The sequence below is a fragment of the Varanus komodoensis genome, unplaced genomic scaffold (genome assembly GCF_004798865.1).
Source record: "Varanus komodoensis strain SLA01 unplaced genomic scaffold, ASM479886v1 scaffold50, whole genome shotgun sequence".
NCBI classification, from domain to species: domain Eukaryota; kingdom Metazoa; phylum Chordata; class Lepidosauria; order Squamata; family Varanidae; genus Varanus; species Varanus komodoensis.
Genome location: NW_025336088.1, coordinates 3,075,314 through 3,098,799, shown reverse-complemented (window position 1 = coordinate 3,098,799; position 23,486 = coordinate 3,075,314). Strand labels below are relative to the sequence as shown.

Below are 23,486 nucleotides of genomic sequence, written 5' to 3'. Positions count from 1 at the left end.
GGGGACAGGGTGGCAGGGAGGTGCACAGGCTGTCTCTCCCCCCCCCCACCCGCCCCAGCTGACTCCTGGATGGCTTGGTGGGCTGAACAGCAAAGGCTCCAGGCCCAGGAGCAGCAACACTTGTTGCAGGAATTAGCCAAGCAACAGACGCAGCTTATGGAGCAGGTTTTCACTGCCCAGCTCCAGAACCAAAGCTCGTTGCTTCAGCAAGTGCTGGGGGGACTACAAAGCCCTCAAGCTGAGACCTTGGTAGGACAGATGAAAGGAAAGGAGCCCCAGCAGGGCCCTTAATATCCATGCCAGTTATAGGGGAGCCCTTCGAAAGGATTGGGGTGGACTTGGTAGGGCCCTTGGAAAGGTCAGCCTGGGGACACCAATATATTCTAGTGATGATTGACTACACAACCCGCTATCCTGAGGCCATGCCTCTCAGGAGTACTTCAGCTTGGGTGATTGGCCAGGAGCTATTAGGGGTCTTTGTCCAGGTGGGCTTTCCCAAGGAAATTTTGACGGATCAGGCCACTAATTTCATGAGCCAGGTGCTGAGACAGATGTGGGACCTGTTGAGAATAAAGCCCTTACACACCACAGTTTATCATCCTCAGACCAATGGTCTAGTGGAACGTTTTAACCAGACCCTTAAGCAGATGCTTAGAAAGTTTGTGTCGACCTACCCACGACAATGGCATGTTTTGTCAGGGCCCTTGATGTTTGCAATACGGGAGGTGCCTCAAGCCTCTTTAGGATTTTCGCCATTTGAGCTGCTGTACGGACGGCACCCCCGGGGAATTCTAGACCTGGTCAAGGAGCATTGGGAGGCGTCAGCCCCAGAGCCCACCTCCACCCTCCAGTATGTGCTGGATATGAGGAAACACCTCACTGACCTCGCTCAGCGGGCCGAGAGTAATTTAAAACAGGCCCAAGGAGAACAGCAGTACTATTACGATCAGCACATCCAGCCCCGGACGTTTCAACCTGGCCAGTGCGTTCTCCTACTCCTGCCCATGGGTTTGTTTGCGCGGTGGCAGGGGCCTTACGAGGTTGTTAGGAGGGTGGGGCCAGTGGACTATGAGATACGCCTCACAGATAGGCAGTGCTCAACCCAGATTTACTATGTAAATCTACTCAAGGCCTGGAGAGAAAGGGAGAGTACCAGTCATCAGGCGGACTGCAGAGCTGAGTCACCCGAGGCGCAGGCATTAGCCCCTGGGCAGTTATCTCCTGATCCACAACTAACACCCGCTCAAGTAGCACAAGTCAGGGCCTTGGAGGCAGCATTTACGGAGGTCTTCTCTGATCGACCTGGGCACACGACGGTCGTAGCCCACCATACACAAACAGTCCCAGGGGCCCTTGTCAGGGTGCCAACACGGCCCTACCCACCACGATTGAGGCAAGTGATAATAGAGGAAGTAAGACGGATGCTCTAATTAGGAGTCATTGAGGAATCAGTGAGTGCGTGGAGGAGTCAGCCGGTCTTGGTTCCCAAGTAGGATCAGAGTGTCCGTTTCTGTGTTGATTTTAGGAGGGTCAATGAGGTATCAAGGTTTGATGCTTACCCCATGCCCCGAATAGATGGGTTGCTGGATCCTCTGGGGCAAGCCCATTTCCTTTCAACCTTGGACCTCACTAAGGGGTATTGGCAAATCCCATTGACTGAAGAGTCCAAAGAAAAGACAGCCTTTGCCTCGCCAGTAGGGCTATTCCAATTTAAATATATGCCCTTTGGGTTACATGGGGCAGCCGCAACTTTCCAGCAGCTTATGGACAAGGTCTTGGGACATTTGTCCCATTGTGCTGTGGCTTATATTGATGACATTGTCATTTTTAGTCGTACCTGGAGGGAACATCTAGACCACCTCCGGCAAGTTTTGGTGGCTCTAAGACAGGCTGGGTTGACAGCTAATCCAGGCAAGTGCAGAATAGCGCAACAGGAGGTGCAGTATTTAGGGTATATTGTAGATCATGGGCAGATATGGCCCATGGCAGATAAAGTGGAGAAGCTAAGCCGGTGGCCACGGCAGCGCACCAAGAAGGAAGTACAACAGTTTCTGGGCCTGGCCAGCTACTATCGGCGATTCATCCATCATTTCTCCTCCAAAGCAGCCCACTTGACAGAGGCACTTAAGAAAAGGCAAAGTCGTGCCCTGGTATGGACTGAGGAGATGGAACAAGCTTTTGAAGAACTGAGGACCTGTCTCCTCAGTCAACCTGTTTTACGGTCGCCAGATTTCTCCCATCCTTTATCCTCCAAACCGACGCCTCAACTGTGGGCTTGGGAGTGGTTCTGACACAGGGGGAAGGGGCAGCTGAACATTTGGTACTCTACTTGAGCCGTAAGCTGGAGCCACGAGAGTGCCGGTACTCCACAATAGAGAGAGAGGCTTTAGCTGTCAAATGGGCTGTTTTGGCTTTGAGACACTACCTCTGGGGTGCCCCACTCACGTTGGTCACCGACCGCGCTCCATTACAATGGCTAAGTAGGATGAAAGATGACAAGCCCTGCCTCACTCGTTGGTATCTAGTGTTGCAGCCATATGCCTTTACGCTTCAGCACAGGCACGGTTGCCAACATGCTAACGCTGATTTCTTTTCTCGCCAGGGTCCTTGGCCCTTACACGAAGATGGTGATCCCCTCTTTGAGGGGGGGATATGTGAGGAGGCAGAGGGGCTCACCCCTTTCCCTGGGGCCTTCCACAGGGCCAGGCTGAAGACAGCAGGGCGGGGCTGGGAGCCCAGGTGGGGAGAGCACTTTGCTGGGAAGCAGCGGCCAGGGGATACGAATGCGTGCGCAGCTGTACGGCATCGCGGACCGGGGCAGGGGCAGCTGGGCTGGGTGGAATGGTGTGCGAGGAGGGATGATAAAGAGGCGGCAGGAGAAGGAAAGGGGGAAGGAGAGAGAGACGGCGAAAGACGGCAAGCAAGCAGAGAGCAGAGAAACACACGTGCGCTTGAGGCAGAGCTGCAGTGGCGGCCGCTGGCAGGGAGGCCAGGACGAACTGCAAGCAGAGACTGGGCAGCGGTACAGCCGGGACGGCGCAGCTCATTGCCATAGTGACAAGGGGGAAGGGAACTGGAGCAGGCAAGGGCAAGGTGCTGTGGGAAGTGTGTGGTGGAAACTGTAAGCACAGGATAAAGTGAGTGCAACGGCTTTCTTGTGTTGCTTTGCATGGAGAAGCCGGGAAGGTGAGGCTTTGGCCCGCAGCCCCCTCCCGAAGCGGTCACACCATACAAAGAACAAATCTGCGTTGCTGAACTCAGTTGTCCATGAGCCAGATGAACTGTGTACTGAAACTAGAGGCATTATTATGGAAGAATACAAAAAGACAGTCTTGTAGCCAAATAAAAGAAAAAGCCTAGATGGCTGACAAAAGAAACACTCACAAATGATAAGGGCAGACCAACTGAAAGACAAATAACTTGGTGGAGCCAAGGCAAAACTCCCTGGAGAAGACAAACCATGCTAGGGAAAGTCAAAAGCAGAAGTAGTGGAGGACCAGCTATGAGATGGTTTGATCCCATAAACAAAGCCACAGCTTTGACTGTGCAAAATTTGAAAAGGGCTGTGAAGAACAGAACATTTTGGAGGACACCCATTAATAGGTTGGAGGTGACTTGACAGCATGTAACAATAAGAAAACTGTTTACTCTTTTCAAAGAGCTTACATTTTGTTCTGTTAACACACAATAAAAATTAAATAGAAAAAAATGAGAAAGCCTAATACCTCTGTCAATCCAGATCATGTTTTTAAATGTTTGTACAAAGCAATACATTCGTTGATTTTGATTGAAAATATCATTAAATTGAAGAATACTGCTATCTAACTTCCTGTTGAGGTTTCCAGTAAAGGAAGCAGTTATAGGAGTCAGGCACTTTGCAAAACCTGGACTACTAGATCCATCCAACAAATTGAGTAGTTATTTCAGTCTGCCCATAAATACTAGTGCAGAAGAGAGTTGCATTTCTAAATTTCTTTCATACCAGGTCTTGGGAAATAAATAACCTTAAGAGACAGCCATTGACCAACAACTTCAAAGAAATGGAAATTGTCCAGAATGAAGACAAAATGGGGGATCAAAGCTCAGAGGACGAGAGGTCAGCCTGGAGGCTAAGGCAGCATTGGCAAGTTCAGTTCTGTTCTCATGATATATTCAGTCAGTGGAGTATAGAAAATCAGCTTTCTCAACCGTTCTCTCTACTATAAAATATCTACACACCAGCCAAGGATTTAAAATGGATTAATACTCTGACTGTCAACACATTGATTAAATAGAGTTGTGTGTTCTCGAAATGTTTGCATTAATAATCCGGTATCAATACACATTATATATAGATGTGTGTGTATGTGCAGTGAACTGAAGATAGTGCCATATACACAAACACACACTTAAAATATAATAAAATTCTGACAAGGTCAGAATGTTTTCCTGTATACTAATAGCAAACTTGGCCGCTAATGTGGACCTTTATGTGACCCAAACAGCCCCTTCTGTGGATGGGGGAGGCTTGAGCAGGGATCAAGGTACTCCAGAGTTAATTGAAGTTCACAAGAGCATTTAGACATCAACTCTGAAAAGTGTGAAGAATGCAGTGAAGACAGAGCATACTCAGAGGATGCAAAATGCTGGCTCAGTGCTGCTGATAGAAGGAGAGAAAACTAGGAAAACTGGAATGGGGTGTCCTGGAATCGGGCAGAGCTAGCTGGCACCCCGAAACTGCAACATACTACTTGCTTGGACTACAAGGAAATTCCTGGAGGCCTCACCTCTTTCCTCCCTTCTTTAAAACGTCTAACATTGATTCTACAATAGCACTTTGAAATTACAGCATGTCTGTACGGATTTATGCAAATACATACAATTGCATAACTGCTTTTACATAATCTGGAGGATTTTGAGGCTGGTTAAATGAAAAAAAGTTATTCTATTGAAACACATACCTAATGATCAACGGATTTTTCTCTAACTCTTCTTCTCTATGGCAACAGCAACAGCAAAGTTTGTACCAGAAATCCATCCTCACTCTTTTGTAAATGTTGTAGCCATTAAGATATTTCTGTGACCTGCAGAGCAAATACAGCAAAAATAGAAGAGGGAAAAAATCGATAGGGTGGTTGTTACCTCATGTAGCAAAGGAGCTAAGAGGAGGCAAAAGAGTCAAAATTCTCTTTAAATGTTATCTACAAGTCATATGCAGGGATCATGTGAGATCTTTCTTCCATAGCTCCAGGCCTTTAAACAAGATACAGGGGACCTAAATCAGTGTATTGAGACCTTGTTGTCTATCTGGAAAGAAAAGTATGCTTTAAAAAAAAAAAAAAAAAAAAGAGCTCACAGGAATAAAGAAAAGTTGTATGGTTCTGCATACTCTCATGAAAGCAAAGAACAGGCACCTGGAAGGAGAAAGAACAGAACTAAGACATTTTAATTCTGGCCTATTTTGTTCTCACAATGACTTCGTCAGCTTAGTTGATAGGCTGAGAACTGAGGCTGATCATTGCCATTGAGGTTGGACTGAGAAGGAACTCTGAGCTGGGTATTGCCATACTAAGCTGGGTATAGTGAAGGCTCCCATCCCAAGGGAAATGCCAAAGGGGAGATGCCAGAGCATTCTCTTCCTTGCAGAGGTTCATGAAAATACCTGGGCAGCAGGGGACATATTAGCTAGAAGATGCTAACTTCAGAAGCAGGGAGGGAGGGATGCTAGGCCTAACCAAGGTGGTTCACTGGCTTAGGCAAAATGGCCAATGGCACCAGCTCCTTTCATCCTGAGTGGGTATCCAAGCCCTGTCAGATTTTAAGAGCATAAAGAGCAGCCCTGCTGGGTCAAGATCAAGGGTCCATCTAGTTTGCACAGTGCTCAGCCAGCTTATTGGGAACCCACAAGTATGATAGGAGTTTGATTCATGTTTCCCAGCATACTGTCTCTGATACTGGAAGTAGCTTGCAGCCACTGAGAGCCTTCTCCTCCATTAATTTGCCTAGTACAGTTTAAAGCATCCAAACCGGTGGCCATCACTGCATCCTGTGGTAATGCATTCCACAAATTGTGTGCTCTGTCAGTTGGTACTTCTTTCTACTGATTTTGAATCTCCCATCAACCTACTTCATGGATAACCATGAACGTTCAAGTATTACAAGGCATACCTCTGCCCACTTTCTCCACACCATGTATAATTGTATAAGCCACTTATCATTCTTTTCTTACCATTTTGGTAAACTACACACTCCCGGCCACTGTAACATTTCACTATAGGGGACTTCCTCCAGCCCTTTGATCATTGGCATGACTCTGGTATTGGACGGTATATAAAAACTTTAAATCAATAAATAATATAATAAATTCTGGTCACTCTTCTTTATATTCTTTCTCGATGTGGTGCCAGAACTGTACAAAGCATGCCAAGTATGGTCAAATGACAGATTTATATGAGGGAATTATGATACTGACAACTTTCTTTCCTTCCTAATTATGGAAATAGAACTTGCCATATTCACAGGAGCAACATCCACTGCAACCTCAAGGCCTCTTTTTCGGTTGCTCACCATTAACTCAAATTTCATCACTGTATAAAGTGACGTTGCATCACTGGACACTTTCTCACACTGAGCTACATTTGCCATTTTAAGGCCCACTTGCCTGTTTAGCAACATTATTTTGGAGCTCTTTACATCCCTTTTCATTTTAACCACTACCAAATTTGGAGTCATTAGCAAATCCGGTCCATTCGTTGTTCACCACGAATATATTTTCATTTATAAACAAATTAAAAAACACTGTTCACACTACAGACCCCCACTCATTTCATCCCCTCTTCCACTTCTTTGGTACCCAAGGGAGAAAAAAATTCCCCCCAGGCCCCCTCCCTGCTTTCTAGCACTAAAATATTGACAAGTTATAGACACGTCACCTGTGAGTTCTTTAATATTCTGGGTGCCATAAACACTTGTATGTCATATAACTCTCTTCCCTTCCCTTTTAATTTCCACATGCAATAAACTCATGGGGTAGATGAGGCAATTCATTCTCTTAACACCAGCTCCCACAAGTCTGTTTGTGTGGACAGACCTTCAAAACGGCAATCTCACAGTTCTCAATGGAAGCAGGCCATTCCTGTGAGCAGATCTTAATACAAATCCGAAGCCAGCACTGTACAGGAGCCAACTCTCCATCGGAGATTGCTGTATGGGAACAGCAAACTGCTTCCCATGGCAACACGGGTGGCCATGTTTACTGTTCTTGCTGCAACGCATTGAGTCTTACAGCATCTTACGCAAGAATACATTCATCACAGCGTAACCTTTTTTTGCATGTTAGACTTCAAGGTGCCAAAAGACCCTTGGCTGTTCTAGTCTTACAAGAAGGATGGTACAGTAAAGCACCTGTCACATGGGCCCATGAGGAAAAGGACATAGGATGGTGCTGTATCCCCCATATAATGGCAGAGAAGCAGGAGCTGCCTAGAGAAGCAGGTTCTGCAGTGAAGATATAATAGTGGGGTTTTTTAAAATTTCATTTTGATCTTAGGATGGAAGAATTCTTTGCTGGATAGAGACTGGGGAGTGAAAGAAAGGGGTAGTCCATACTAGAAAGAAGGACACACAAAGCTGAGGGAAGTTCTGTTACATTTTATTAGATTGAGTCAAAAGATTTAATGCAAAAGGCAAATGTGTTATTCAAGTGGCTTTTTAAATGAGGGGTGGACATCCACCCCCGTACACATGTTAAAGAAAATAGTTCTGTGCATTAGATTCACAGTCAAGTCTCTCTTCATGGTCCGTTTGAAACGCTTATAAACAATCCAAGGCGCTTTTAACAAGATTAATGGCTGCTTCTTAGAATGGGGTCCCCTGCTAATCTCTCTTGCTGGCATGAAATATAATAAAACATCCTGAGAGTCAAATGCTCTGAATCACAAGACTCAAAACAAAACCAAGGGAAAAATATTAAAAAAACAAAAAAAGCACTTTCCCATTCCTAGAAGTCCATCATGATGTCTGGAAAGCAAACTGTGCAGCTTCTTGCATGGCCCACCCACCCTAACCAGATGGAGGGACTCCACTTGCTAGAAGCTCTAAGATGCAAGACATACAAGTGCAAGAGAAGGAACTTGCTGGAAGGGAGGGAGCAGGGCCTTTCAGGGCAGTGGGTGGGAAAGCAGCATGCCAAGTATTCTCAAGTGCTGAGAAGCAAATTGCCCTAAAGGCTGCAAGAAAAGGTTCGGCAGACATTTCTGTAACCCCAATGTCAAATAAGCCGGGCAAACAGGTTGCTTGACCAAGATACCTGATGTGGAATATTTTTGAACAGAGTTTTTGATTAGTCCAAGATTCTGAAGTCTTAAAAACATGTGAATTGTTTACGGAGTCATCTCCCACATGATGCCTATTTGTTCAACACTTTGAAAGATGGCAGATATTTGGACCAATGATTCTGGATGGTGGATAATTATTCTTCCGAAGTGCAGTCTAGTGAAGGTGGCTAGGTGCAGGCTAGTAGCAAAGAGACAGGTGGAACACCATCACATGCTTTTGTGCCACATCATTTGTCATGGCAAAAGCTATAACTCAGTAGATTTTTTTTCTTTTATGCCATCCTAGCAGCACAACAGCTTTCTCATGGTGCAAACCTGCCAATCTCAACCCAGTCTTCATTTCCCCTCCTCTGCAATGAATTCTCCTTCCTTTTTCCATGTGTGAACCCAGCAGATTAGTTGTGTCAGGAATATTGCACTTAGGCCAGCCTCCCGCAACCTGGTGCACTCCAAATGTGTTGACTACTTCCTTGTATCACCAGTACCTTGGCTTCCCTACCTGTGTATGAAAAGTGCTTAAACTGACATAGATTATGGATCTGGGCTTCAATTACAAAGATTTCTGGTCTACTCTAGTAGGACGGAAAATCATAATTAATTCCAGAAAATGTCAGTCACTGTAAAAGGGGCAATTTAGTCTGGCAGACAAGATCATTTCAGTCTCTGTTACTGAAAGGAGAAACTAGAACGATAACATGATCAAACTGGGTCAGTAGTATGTTCAGCAGAGATGTGTGCCACTGAATTCGAAGTTCTTAACAGGCCGCAGCAGATTTTAGTTCCTCTAGCAGTCATGTCTTCAAGGATATGACATCCAAATCTCATGCATACACTCCAAGATGCAACTTCAGCTTTGCTAAGCGCAGAGTCTTTCAGGAAGGTGGGCATTGCCAGCTTGAAAAATGGCCTGGCTTAGCTTGCTGCAGTTCAGCCAATCATTGCATATACAGGGTTAAGTGATACTTGGCTATGGAAGGCATTTGGATGAATTTAAGGACAAAGTCTGAATCAATACGATCACATCCAAGAAGAGGCGGTGGTGGAGAACCAGCAACAAAAGACAGACACAGGACTACAGAGGTAAGATTCTGGAAGTGCCTTCAAGAAGAAATTTGGCACATCCTAAGCCAGGAAAGGCTCATGTTGTAATAGCAGTATTAGCTTTGATCATCCGCAAGACACTTGAAGATGCCACCTTGGTGCTTCTCTCCGATTTGTTCTGATTTGAATCACCTGCTGTCACATCTCCCTTTTACCATTTGATCTTCTTCAGCCCTTTAATTGTTCGACATCCTGAAGACATGGCAAAAGGCCCTTCTTCATTACTCTGAAGGTCAGCCATGAGCTATGATCTCCTCTGACAGGAAGAACAGAGACTCCAGTTCTTTGGACCTTATTGGGCTCTAAGCAAACAATGTCAGAGCAAAGAATTTGGAGAATTTATGACCTTGCTGTGACCTCCATAACTCTTTTGCGCAGGTGGAAAACAAACTCTGTCATAGTGGCACCCAAGCTTTGGTTGATGAGGTATCGGGGAAGCCGACCCTACAAGAAAAAAGCAGATTAAGTTAGAGGATCAACTTCAAGTTAACCTGTAATATGAAGCTGCATTGTTCCATCCACCCCAGTACTGCATACCCGAACTGGCAGCATTCTTCCTGTGTCTCAGGCAGAGCGGTCTTTCCCAAACACACTGCTCAACACCCTTGTCATCACTGAGTGAACCTGGGGCCTTCTCCGTGGAAGGTCTATGCTCTTATTAGAATGGGCAGCTGAATTAAATATAGAAAGCCCTGCAGTCAGTCTAGCAATCCATTCTCAGCAGTCTTGTCTGCACCTGCTGCAGTGGTTCCCCAAGGTTTCAGAGAGTTTTCCCTAAATTTGCTGGGACATGCCTGGGATTCAGTCAGGAACATTTCGCACACAGTTATGACCCCTCTTCGTAAACAGGGTTAATTGTTTACTTACCTAATTTCTACACAGCCCAATAGCCCAGGCTCTCTGGGCAGTTTACAACAGCACATTAAAAATACAGTATAAAATACACCATATTAAAACATCATTTAAAAGCTTACTATACAAAATGGTATTAAATGTACGTATGCATTTTATATTCCATGATCTTTTACATAGCAGCTCCAGAGAAGGGAGAAGCAGAGGCCCACAGTTTGAGGAAGAAATAATTTTAGAAAACTCCTTTTCCCTTTGCTCTGGTCCTGATAAAGCTGGTATTTTCCCCAGGCAGGAAATTTACATTCATGTAGGCAACTATCTGTGCAAAGTCTAGGACAGGAGAGCAAAAAGATGCCCCTGCCAGGCAAGCTGGATTAACAACAACTTTCCCTGAAAAACTCAATACAGAATTTTCACCTTCACCCCTTTTAGAGACTCAATCAGCAAACATGTTCAACAAAGTTTACAAGCATACAAATGTTCCTAACTATATTTACAGCTTTCCTGAAATTGCATTAACTGTTTTCGCTATTGGGCCAGAGAGAAAACCATGAAACAAGGAACTGCAGAATGGAGAAACATCTGAACTGGACCAGCCAGCATGATGCTTGCCTCCTCATACAAGATTCCCCCCATTTGCCCTTCTCTTCATTACGCTTATGCCTTCGAAGTTCTTCTGGCAAAAGGAGATGTCTGAAGCAGCAAGATAACTCAAGGGAGTGATCCTGTTGCCTTCTCATAGGGACCACCACTCACTGATGTCTTCCTGTGATGGACATTTTAAGATCTGCCTTCCCTAACCTGGTACCCTCTTCCATCATCCCCAGTCAGCAAGGCCAGGATGCTCTAGCAAGAGGTGGCACTGCTTGTATTTTTCCCAGTGCTGGCAATAACACTTCACCTTTTATATTACACTCTTGGTGAAAGAGTTGATTGCCAGTCTTAACATGCCCAGGCCAGCAATGCAGCATTACTGGATGGGCAAAGACTGCTAGCAGCTTTGCCCAAGGCATCCCACAGTTCAAACAAATGGCCAGAATTCAAACAAAGTGCTTCATAAAATGCAGCTCTCAAGGACTATGCTGCACCAATTCTAAACCAGTGTTGTGGTCATTAAATCAACTCTGTACTGAGAACAAGGGGACAAGTTGTCACACCTGGCATAAAATCAAATATTGGCAAGCTTTTCTTCAGGAACTGAACCCTTCTTAGGCTTAAAAGAGAAAAATTGGGACTAGGATTTTTTATTCTGTTTAGCAGAAAGGCATTTTGCAAGATGCATATCTCAAAGTGAGTTTGCTTATGTAACTATTGTGGAGTAATACAATGAAGAGCATTTCAGAAATATCTGTGCATTATTTTTCTCTGTTCAATGCCCTTTTTCAAATCTCATCAGATCCAAGGTTTAAACTGGGTACCCCTGCTAGAAAATCTAATTAATTTCTCTTCTGGAGGAACAGAAACCGTCTCCCTACCCTGGACAGCTCTGTTTAAAGCTACCTGATACACCTTGACCTGCTGCTTTACTCATGGGGATGCTGGAAAGAGAGGTTTAGATGCTGCAGCACCATAAGAGCTAATCCAGGTCTGAGAAAAGGTCATGAGAAAAACTCTAACCAACACCAGGTCCCAGCAGTTCCCGGCTATCACCTCCTTGTTTTGAAACAACCAAAGCAAAGGAAAGGGATGTGCGGGTTTCTAATCTTAAGCCCATTTGTCTCACCCTCAAATGCCAAATGACCAAGTGTGCTTTACCTTGAGGTCTGTGTTTAGTATCCAGATCAAGGTGCAGAGGTGAGGATTGGTGGGGCACCGCAGGGCAACAAAACCTCCTGGACCGTTCTCTGCTCTGAAATAGCCAACAGCAGAAAAAATGTCACAGCAGAAGGAAAAAGGGAGGATCGCAGTTTAACGGCAGAGCAGCTATTACCTAGAAAAATTTAGCCGTCTTCCAAAAATGCGTGCTCCAGGCAATGTACACAAAAACAGCAAATATACACACCATTTTTCCTTAGGCTAAATAGTCAAACTTTGTTTCTAATGATACAGATTCAGAGGTACACACTAGGAGTTCCAGTTTCCACTACCTGCTACCTAAACCTCAACACAATGATGGTCCTAGAAAAGAAATGGGCAACTTGTGAGCCAAAGCATCTGGAGGCCACACCTCCCATCAGCCTTTGCCAGTATAAACAAAAGTGAGGAATGATAGGGCCACAAGTTGCCCACTGCCGCCCTAAAGGATTTCTTTAGGAAGAATGATCCAAAAATGTGGTGGTAAAAAGAATGCCCAACCACTCCAAGCACCATCCCAAAGAGGGTAACATATGAAGCAGGGCATTGTGGTATGGAGTGATTCAGGTCAGGCAGTGATGAAGAATGCGAGTCCCTCCAGTTGTTACTAGAACACACCTTCCAGCAGTGCCAGCCAGAATATATGTTTAGGATAACAGGAGTTGTTGGTCTGTAACACCTGGACTGCCACACATCCCCCATTTCTGATTCAAGAGAATCACAGGTGTACTGGGCCCAGGCCAGGCCATTAAGGTCTTTAGGCATCATTGCCAGGTGTGTACACATGCTGCAGTTCTGTGTAGGTAAAGAATGCAGTACTGGAAGGTTTTCCCCCTGCTGCTGGTTGCCTGTTTGCTGTCACTTATACGTTGTGCTTGTGTATTTGTAAATGAAGCAAGTATTAATAAAAGAGGCCTGGTTTGCGTGGTCACAGTGGCTTGTTTAAGCCATGGAACATTCTGGAAGCCATAAGCTTAATTATCCACCCCCACCCAGCTGACAGTGTCATCCAAACCCTGGCAGCATGGCTTGTCGGAGGGGAAAGCAACCTTCAAATAACCCATGGCCTGTGTTTGGGTTGTCTGAGGGCAGTTTCTCCATCCAGCAGACTATGTCACCTGGGCTTAGGGAACCCTACAAGTCACACTGATCCATAAACTCTGGGCATGTAAGTTACCAGCATTCTTTCATCTGAGGGAAACAAACCCCAGTGGGGCTGCCAAGGAAAATGGTGGGCTGTAAAGACCACTCAGCAAGAGCAGAAGGAAAGAATGGTGAAGCTACTTATCAATTGTACAAAGATAATTGTTGGACCAGAGGCAAGGGAAAGATGTCAGTCCTGCCTGCCTAAGACTCTGCTGACATTAGGTGCAGAAAGCCTATTTTCAAACATTTCTCAGATATTTGAATATTGGAAATCTAATCTTCTTGAACAAGAGAAAGAGACAAGACAGACTATATTCCATAACATGCTTTGATGTGTGAAATGGACGTTGCCCTTCTCAGATTGTCCCAACAGCTAGGTAGACACTGAGCTAAAGGCCAATGACTTTTTAATGCTATTACTCAGAAAAATGAAGGTGGTGAGCAAAACTGCCTTGGCTGGTCACCTGAGGCAGAGGCTCTGAGAACAACAAAAAGGCTTTGTTGGGAGATGCTCCGGCAGGAGGCCTTGCCCATCACAAGACAGCGGCTGTGAGCTACAGACAGAGCAGACATTCAGGAAGTGGAGCTGAACAGAGACTGTATAGTGGACACTTCAGCACCCCAGATCGCTCCTAAAATCAAGGCTTACTGAATGCTGCTCACGCCAAAGTAGTGTGCGTGTGTGTACAGATAAATTCCGGAAACTATAAGCATTCGATCATGGCTGTGCAATGAGTAGTTCTGAGATGCTAGTACATGATCCGAAAGCTTCTTTCAGATGACACTCTCCCAAGCTTTTGCCTTCAGATCTGTAGTACTCTTAAGAGGCTGTCTTACCCCCAAAGTCTGACTTTCATAGCAATCTCAGGCTGGTGTAAAAACAGAACATGGTATTTGTGCAGGTGTTCTGGATTGCTTCCCCATCACCTCAAAAAACCCCCTTCCCCCTTCAGATAATCACCAAAACAGAAGTCTGGCCACCTTTTATATGTACTCAGGAACTTTTAACAGGCTACGTTGCAGTGTAGATTTTAGTGTTTGCGATTATGAATTATTTCAAAATTGTCAAATTAATCCATTTATAATCAAAACCACGTAAGCCAGTCTGTGGTGTTAGAAGTAAGAGGATCTATTTGATGCTTTCCAATAGTAACAGGATTAACAGCCAATTTTTATTCAACTTTGCAAGCCTCATCAAGTACTTTGACTCATAGGACAAGCCTATTACAGCTTAATGGCTTAGAGTAATGGGTGTGCATTCAATTAACTGGGATCATTAATAATTTTAATAATCTTTATTTTTTAAAGGATTAAGTTTAGTAGATACAAGTAAGAGTTGCAATCCTTCCAGTACCATGTTATATAATATGAAAAGGCTCAGATTCGGGAGGCTGCCTTTCCCTGGAGTAGGTGCATGTCACAGAGAAAAAAATATTTTAATTTGGTTTTTACTGACCAACATATACTGGATCTATCCAGATTGTCTCTCTGACTATGTGGAAACCAGCACCGTACAATTTGGGGCAGCTTCATTTCACATGCATATTGGGTAACCTAAATTCCATATTAAAATGAATGATCCGATGCAGGTTTCATTGTTGTTGGAATCGCTCATGTACTTTTGTTTTGTGCCATATGCACTTTTGCTAAGGAGGAATGTTAACAGGTAACTTTTAACCAAAAAATATGCAAACCTTTAAATCAGGGGTCCTCAAACTTTTTCACAAGGGGGCCAGGTTGAAAGGTGCCACTGCTGGGCGCGGGCCGGAAAGGAGGTGCTGGCAGGGCATGCGGGCTGGCGCGGCGAGGTGCGGGTGGGCAGGCAGGCAGGCACACACGCAGCGAGGAGAGGCGAGGCGAGGCAAGGCGGGGGCAGGCACGCGATGCAGGGGCTTGCTTGCTTGGAGACTGTTTTCTCTGAGCGAATTCCAAAACGATCTCCACCTGAGCAAGCCACCGCCTCCCCATGCAGGGGCTGAGGTGGGCAGCGGCGGGAGTGTGGCACACGCACGGCGTGCTGGCACACGCGTGGTACGTGGGCACGTGCACGGCCCATGGAAAACCTCTGAGGCAGGCCGGAGAAATGGCCGTGGCTGGCCGGATCCAGCCCCCGGGCCGTAGTTTGAGGACCCATGCTTTAAATGACTATACACACCACATTTGTGTAGGCCAGGGGAGCCTGACGGCATGAGACATCAAGTTATCAACAGCGAGACTCTTATACCTGACATATTTGGAGGTAGGAGGGCGTGAGCTGTGGACTGTTGCCATCCCTGATGAAATGTACCGGTCTCTCCTCCTCTCAATCCGACGCACATTCACAAAATCCCTGGAAAGGCAAAGACAATGTTAACAACTCATGTAGAAAGAATAAGTGGTGGAGGACGTAGGCCAAGCCAGGACTGACCTTGGGGATACAACGCCGCCCACGGCACCAGCTGCCACATCATAGGATATAGATGTGTTATCGTCAACCCGTTGCAAGATCTGTTCAAATAAAGAAGAGTATATTTTACCAGCTCTACTGATACAAACCAGCTGACATCACTTTTTGAAATCAGCTGCTCCTTTATGGAATTCTATCTTGCACGGAGGCCAAGAAACTCTGGTGGCCAATTTCCAGGACCTTCACAAAAGCAATACCTGGAATTACATGGAAGATTCGGTGAAAGTGCTGGTTCAGTTTGATAGTGCAGATGGAGAAGACCGCGGGCAGTGTGAAAGATCGAGGGCAGCCTTTCCCAAGCTAGTGCCCTCCAGATGTGTTGGGTAACAACCATGATCATCCCCAGCCAGCAGCCTAGGGCTTTGTCATCAACTGACCCAGAACCAGAGGCTTCTTCCCAGCAGTAGCTCATGAATGTACAATCCACTCTGATTTTGACTGGACCCCCAATTTTGTACTCCTAAAATCTTTCCATATTTCAATTCTGTTTCAGCTAAAAGTGCAACTTCTCACACTCCATATACATCCCTCAAAGGCACATACAGGAAGCGGCCTTACAGGGCGGTAGAGAAACAGCAACCCATTTCTCAAAACAGTGGCACAGATGAAATTAAGCTCCGAAGTGGAAAAAGCAACCCAACACAAATCCTCAGCTTGTGGGGAGTTCAAGGAAGCAAGTAGCAGTTGAAGGACAACTGAGAGGCTTATTAGATTTATACCCTTTTTTTTCTTTTTTAAAGAGCAACTTACAGCATTCTCTTTCTCCTCCTTTCAATCTTATCCCCACAACCACCACCCTGTGCCGTAGGTTTGGCTGCAAGACTGTGACTGGCCCAGACTCACCCAGTTGGCTCCATGGCTGAGTGGAGACTAGAACCCACGTGGCCCGAGTCCCAGTCCCACACTCTTAACCACTGCACCACACTGGCTCTCATGTATCACCAGGCCCTACAACTATCACCAAGACAGAATCCACTTTAGCCCAAATCTTCCCTTCTACCATTAAATGGGGAAAGCAATTCATAGCAATGAGAAAAAGATGAAACAGACATCAGTCACGATTTGGAGACTAGGGAAATGAAGAGTCCCCTCTTAAAGTTATTTCTACCATTGGTAAGTCATTAGTAGATATAGGCAGCTCCTGTGTAACCACAGTTCTTTGAGGAGTTACCATGCAGAGCTGAACACTGTAGAGCCAAGGAGTGTTACGAGGGGAGCGTGATACACATGGCAGCCCAAGGAGTGAGGTGTTCGATTCTATGGCACACCTCTCAGTGAGAGTAAGAGGTGACTGGAAGGTCTTTGGTTTTGGATTGGTGGACGCTGTATAGTGTTGGTGGGGAGAGCAAGAGCAAGCCTAGTAATGGTGCCAGAATGGTAGTGGTACATTGCAAAGTGGAAGTGATGTGATTTTGAGGATGGTCAATAGGATCAATGTGAAGGTGACCAGTCTCTAGAAGATGACAGAGGTGGAGACAGAGACTGGTCTTAAAGAGGGTGGGAAGAGATAATGTGGGAGAGCCACTGGAGAGGGTCGTTTTGATATATGGACTAAGGGAGCTGAACTGGGACTCAGAAGATGCAGGTTCTGGTCCCCAGTTGGCCGTGAAGCTCACTGCCCCTCAGCCTAATCTACCTCACAGGGTTGCTGCCATAAGGATAAAATGGAGCTAAGTAAGTTGCCTTGGATCATCACAAGAGGAAAAAAAGGCAGGATAATACAAGGTCAGTTATTGCGATGATGATGATGATGATGATGATGATGATGATGATGCGCACACCCTTAATTACTGGAGGTAAAAGCAACAGCTTGGATCACAAGGGACTGATAGAGAAGCTTTCCTCAATTTTACCAAGGATAATAGTAGGCGTGGAGGATGATTCCAGAACATCTGCCAAGATGGTGAGATCATGAGGTTCATGGTATCTGCTGTGAGATCTTGGTTGAAAACTTGTGGGGTTTGCTTTGCTTCAGTTTCCCAGACCCCCAAGGGGTGGGACAAGGGAAACATGGTGCTTGGACTTAGATTCTGTAGGCTGTGTAGCAGCTGGTGATGACCCAGATATGGATGTTCACAGGAAGAATGAAGACCTGATTTGATGGTACCACAGCTGACCAGTCAGTCCAAGAATGACTGACAGTGTCATGGAGGCTGAAACACTCAAGTTTGGAGGAACAATAATTGAAAATGAAGCAAAATGACATTTCAGAGGTCGCATGAATGATGGTGTTAAAGACTTCAGCCCACAAAGTCTGCTCTCACAACTACAGACAGGGAGTGTGGCATGCCTGCTTTGTAAAGGCAAGAGAATGGTGGCCTGAATGAGACACAGAAGGTCGGAGTGGTGGTCAGATGGAGGCAGCTTTTTGGATGGGAAGTGAATTTTCTGAACCTTAAGGCCCAGGGGCAAATGAAATCTTAAAGAAAGAAACTGACACTAAAACAAAAAAGAAGGGGGCAAGGAACATGAAAATAAAGAAAACTCAATAGCTCTAATCTAATCTCCTCAGAGGATGTTCTTTGCAATGCTTTTGCTTTGGCAGTTGAAAAGGAACTGAGGAAGGTGAAGACTACATAACCGTGAGGAGGTGGGCAGAGCTCCCATCAAAACACTCTACAGTTCCAGAATGTTCTGTCCAAGCACTGCGTAGGCATAGAACTCATGTATGTTCTATGAGTGAAATATGAACAGCGACCATGAAATAGTAACTAACCATTACTTAGGTGACTAATTTGGAATCCTTACCTGGCATGCTAACAAGGTTTTATTCCACAGGACCATCTTTTCTGGTTGGAGAATCATCTCTTGGTAAATTATTTCAGCTGAACACTGTAAAACTGCCTGCAGGTGAGGGAGAATAGTTAATTGCACAAGCTTTTGGTAGGCCAGTCAAACCCCTCTCCTGAGGCTCATTTACAGCCTCTGGAAAGACAAACCCCAGGGGAGAAGGGCTCCAAAACGGTGCTGGAATTAATGAAGGCGAAAGGAAATTGAGCAGTGAGTTCTGACAAGGTTAAATACCACATGCCCGCAGTCAATTATTTTCACTTACCACATCCTCCCTAATCCCAGCAATTTAAAAAGTTTCATTTATGGCCTCTCAAGTGATAGCCTCCATATGAAGTATGAAATATAGTAGTGTTCCTTAGGAGAGTGCTTTCAGCCAAGTTGCCCCTCTTGGGCAAAATGAGTGGATGATGAACTGTTAGCTAGAAGCAAACTGACTCCCCCTGGGAAGAGCAATGTATACACACAAGATAGAGAAGTGTGTAGCAATTGCCCCATCCACCCAGTGCCCTCACCTCCAGGAGAAAGTTTTTGCTTTAAGTACAGTTCCCATCTGTCAGTCTGCAGCCCCATCTCTTTTAAATGAAGGTGCAAGAGATGAAGGGGGGGGGTGAGGCCGGGGGAGGCCAGGGGGAACAAGACAGCTTCTGCTTGTCATCTGCATCAGGGAGAAGCCCAGTAGGCAGCTAAAAGCCATCAAAGCACCTTACCTTTAGAATGAAAATCCTGCCATGGTACGGCACTTCAAAGGAACAAATTGTGTCGCCAAACTCCTGCACAAGAGGTGTTGAAGGCATGTGAATTGCATAGCTAAAGGGCAGAACAACTTCTCTGCAGCATTTCACTACTTTGTGAAAACATCTAGGATTGCATTACCTTCCCTCCCATTTTAATTCCTTTAATTGGACATAGCCTGCCCCATCCCCAGGACACCTGGCAGGAAATGCTCTGCTAAGGCTCTGCCTTATGCTCTATGTGTCCGAACAACAACGGCTTACACTGCTTCCAGAAGATGAACAGGCTCAGGCTTTGGTGAGGGTCCAAGGAAAGACTATTCCACAGGTGAGGGGGAAGCCACCAAGAACGCCTCTCTGCATGCCCTTGCAAACCTAATTTGGCACACAGATGAGGTCCTTAAGAGAGCACTCCTGGTTGATCTGAGAGGTGGTGGAGCAAAATGCAGAGGTTTGCTGCAGCTATTTAGATTGCATATGACATGTTCATAGGGCTGGAGTATTCTGAACTTGGCATTTGGTGCCAAGTGAATCCAAGTAAATTTTGCAATGTCAGTTCATTTTGTCTACATATGGTTTTCATATTTTGTTCCGGACCACTGGGATGGGAAGAAAACAGGCAACTGTACTCAAATCCTACTTTCAACTAGTGGAAATACTACCAAGCCTTTAGATTGGGCTGGAGGGAGAGTGGGGGTAACCACTGGCTACCCCTCACAAGCATTTTTGTGTCTTGTGATTTTGGGGTCTCTATTATCCACCTTCTTCCCTTCCTTTCTCCACTGAGGGGTGTAGAACAACCACTAGGAAAGGATGAGCTCATTTCCCTCAAGGGCTAAAAAAGCAAGTTCCTCAGCTTTAACCCAAAAGCCCTTTGCAGGGCCTGCCTGGAAGACAGTGCAAAAAAGACCTCAATCCCTAGATCCACACAAAGATCCATCCCTAGATGGGGCACACAAAGGGCAAGGACAGGAAACCACACAAGCCTTCCTGGCATGATGTGGAAGTCACTTTAACGCAGGGAACATAAACCATCTTTAACATGATTATTGGCTGATGCACTGGGACAGAATGAGTCACATAACCGCAGCATTATTTTGTTTGGAAAATCAAACCATGTTTTTTCTACAAGGTAATATCTCTTGTTTCATCTGGGCTGGTATCTTGAAGAGTAACTACAAAAGAACTACAAGGACTTCTCATCTCACAATGCGCTTTCCCAGTTTTGTTTTGATTCTAAAGTAAACTCATATTACACCCAGAGACACTGGAACAAGCCAATATATCCTGACAGTTCGGGAAGCTTTGTAACATCTGAGGAAAAGCTATGCATATTTTTAAATACTGTGTTACAAGACTGTGCCTTCAGGCACCAGTCATTTCAGAAATCATAAACTTACGTTGCATCTCTCAAAGGTCCAGTTCTCTTCTTGCGCTAGGATCTGATCTAACATCTCCATTGCTACTTTGCCTTGCCGAACATATTCTCTCTCCTAGGACAAAGCATGATGCTCAGTTTAGGGACCGAGAACTAGTCCCATATCTAGTGACTTTCGGTTTTCAGTGAATAACTCTTCATTTAACATAGAACAGCAGGGAGTGAAGCACTCTTGCAAACTTCCCCCTGGAAGTTTAATAGACCCCTCTCTGCAGAGTTGAAAATGGTTAAAAAAGCATGTCTATTTCTATTTACCAGACTTCTCTAAGAAAACAGTTAGGATTATTGCTCATTTATTGAAACGTTAGTCAATCATAGAGTGTTAATCTATTGAACAGAACTGCATGAATTAGCAAAAATACAGAACAATGACAAATGAAAAAGTTTACCTAAGTTTTTGGATATTATGTAGATGCACTGAAATTAGCATCAGAAAAGGCATCCCTCATATGTGGCACAGTGGTGAAAGTGGTAGACTGGGACTTGGGAGCTCCAAGGTCGAGCCCCCACTCCCCATGACGCTCACTGACTGACTCTGGACCAGTCACAGACTCTCGGCCCCATCTACTTCACCAGGTTGTGAGGAGTATCAAATGGAGAGGAGAATCATGCAAGCTGCCTTGGGTTCCTCACAAGAGGAAAAATGGCGGGATAACCCTTTAAGGTAACAATAGTAATGGACTTTCTGCAATGTGTCTGACCTTCTAAGCACCTCTGGAAAGTTTTCTCCTCATCTACCATCTCTGCTGCCCCTCATCATTTTCTCTAGTTACTGTCACTCAGAACAATGAGCAGGCACAGCTTATGCATCCATTTGTTTATGTGCAGGAAACAGACACTGTCCTCAGGTGAGTAAACCATTCAGGAATGTAGTCAAGTGCCCAAGCCATGGCAGTGTTGACTCCTCAGTCCTACAGGAGCAATAAGGGTATGTGCTGCGACTGTGGTGTACAACGAAGCTCGTTTGGGAGATTCTCAGTGACCAGCCTGGTTTGCAGAAGAATATTGCTGCCCCCCAGTGGCTAGCCAGGGGTGAAAGCCATTCACAGTTAAATGGACTTCTCCAGCTGGGCTTTAAAGATTCTGCAGTGCTCACTTCCATACACAATCTCTGATGTTACAAAGGATTTTAAAAATACTAGTTATAACCAGACAGTCGTTTCAGTGCTGCATTATGGTTAAAGAACAACAGAAACCATCGAGGTTTTTTTCCTGGAGGTGATCAGGATATTTCTGCAAATCAATCAAGTGATTACTCACTCTGTGCATGTAAATAAAATCATGGCGATGTAATTATGTCTGCAGTTCCACTGAAAGGGATTATTATTGTTGTGACATTAAATTATACTGATATCCTGCCTTTCTTCCCCTTGCGAGCAAGCCAAGGTGGCTCATAACAGTTTATCCTCCCAACTACTCTGTGTGACAGGTTAGACTGAGAGTCAGTGACTGGCCCAAAGTCACCCAGTGAGCTTTGAGGCCCAGCAGGGACTAGAACCTGGAATAGCCAAATCCCACTCTGACACTCTTAACAATCACACCATGCCAACTTTCCAATGCACTCTCATCTCTGCAGCTCTGTCCAGGCTTACCTACAATAGTGGTGACTGGAAGTGAGAACAGCCAACACATGACCCTGCAATCACAGAGAGGCCAGGTGTTCAGCCTCTTCTTCATCCTAAACCTGCCCACAAGGATGCTGCCAATGCCAGCAGGGGCGACCTTCATTTTACGGTCTCCACAGCAGGCTTCCGATAAGCAGTGCAAGGAGGATTCCGAGAATGGTTACTAGCCCCTTCCATGCAATAGCATTAAGCTAAGGGTCTCCCCCCATGATGGATACTCTCTTTGGTATTTTAGAAATCAGTCAAAATTCCATCTCTAGGTGAGGTACAGCTTAAAAAGGCAGAACAGAAGCTCACAAATATGAAAAACAGGCCAGCTGGTACAGGACTCTGTTTTAAGCTCTTTGTGCTTTTTCTGATTTTGTCATTCACTGTTTTATGCTGTCCATCCCTCTTGTTCTTGTCTCTCCTTTATCTCACTGTGCTATCATGCAGTTAGGCTTGGAACAGGTGATTCTGCACTGGATACCACTCGTTTATATCTTACTATATGGAAAATACAAAAACACAGTCTCAAATGGGACACCACAGTTGGTCCCACAAATCGAAATAAAGATAAATGCTATTTAAACAGGATGAATGTGACTTTATATAGCAAAAAAGAACTGTGGCATCTTAAAAGAGTAACAATCCAATTATGGCATGAGCTTTTGTGGACTAGCGTCCACTTCCGACAGATGAAGTTACCAAGAAGATACAGAGGCGCACGTGTGCAGTGGGGCAATCAGGAAGGCTGTGGGGCAGTGGGGCAATCAGAAACACACTGTGTGGATCACATTAACAACAGTCATTCACAAAAGCATCTGTTGGGAGAGAACATTGACAGCAACTGATTTGGTGAATGGTCACTGCTAATGGCATACCCATCGGAGTCTGTGATCAACATTTTGTTTTGTTTCCCTCTGACCTCACTGCTTATTTACAATTCCCACCCTGGACATGTGGGCACACATTTCTAACCCAGCAGAACTAACGCTTTACGCACCTGACGCAGCGCTATGCAATCCAGGAACCCTCATGTCATATGTTTTTTAAATGTTTCAAATGCCACAAGACTCCAAGTGGTTTTTGTAGAACATACTAACACGGCTACTCATCTGGAAGTTGATTATATGGCACTTTTCTTAATGGCTCCATATACTATGTATTACCTGAGTTATCCACATTCTTTAAGGAAAGGCAGTGCTGCTCCGTACTGCAGATGGAACCTGAGAATCAGAGGCTTGGCCTAAGTTGCCCCAAGGA

The 23,486-nt window shown here is 45.2% G+C and overlaps 2 protein-coding genes across 4 annotated transcripts in view; both read right to left on the bottom strand.

Annotated features, from left to right (window-relative positions):
- LOC123031801 (melanoregulin-like) overlaps positions 1–5,287 on the bottom strand; it is a 20,757-nt gene extending 15,470 nt beyond the window's left edge. For both annotated transcript variants that reach the window (XM_044447126.1, XM_044447127.1), the window contains exon 1: positions 4,941–5,287. In XM_044447126.1, the coding sequence (XP_044303061.1) occupies positions 4,941–5,017 (77 nt within the window). In that variant the 5' untranslated portion in view covers positions 5,018–5,287. The remainder of the gene's footprint in view (positions 1–4,940) is intronic.
- Positions 5,288–7,614: 2,327 nt separating this feature from the next.
- Positions 7,615–23,486, bottom strand: part of STARD3 (StAR related lipid transfer domain containing 3) — a 36,520-nt gene continuing 20,648 nt past the window's right edge. For both annotated transcript variants that reach the window (XM_044447018.1, XM_044447019.1), the window contains 7 exons: positions 20,579–20,671; positions 19,155–19,217; positions 18,403–18,498; positions 15,616–15,695; positions 15,433–15,537; positions 12,024–12,117; positions 7,615–9,860 (listed from right to left, as the gene is read on the bottom strand). In XM_044447018.1, the coding sequence (XP_044302953.1) occupies positions 9,756–9,860; positions 12,024–12,117; positions 15,433–15,537; positions 15,616–15,695; positions 18,403–18,498; positions 19,155–19,217; positions 20,579–20,671 (636 nt within the window). In that variant the 3' untranslated portion in view covers positions 7,615–9,755. The remainder of the gene's footprint in view (positions 9,861–12,023; positions 12,118–15,432; positions 15,538–15,615; positions 15,696–18,402; positions 18,499–19,154; positions 19,218–20,578; positions 20,672–23,486) is intronic.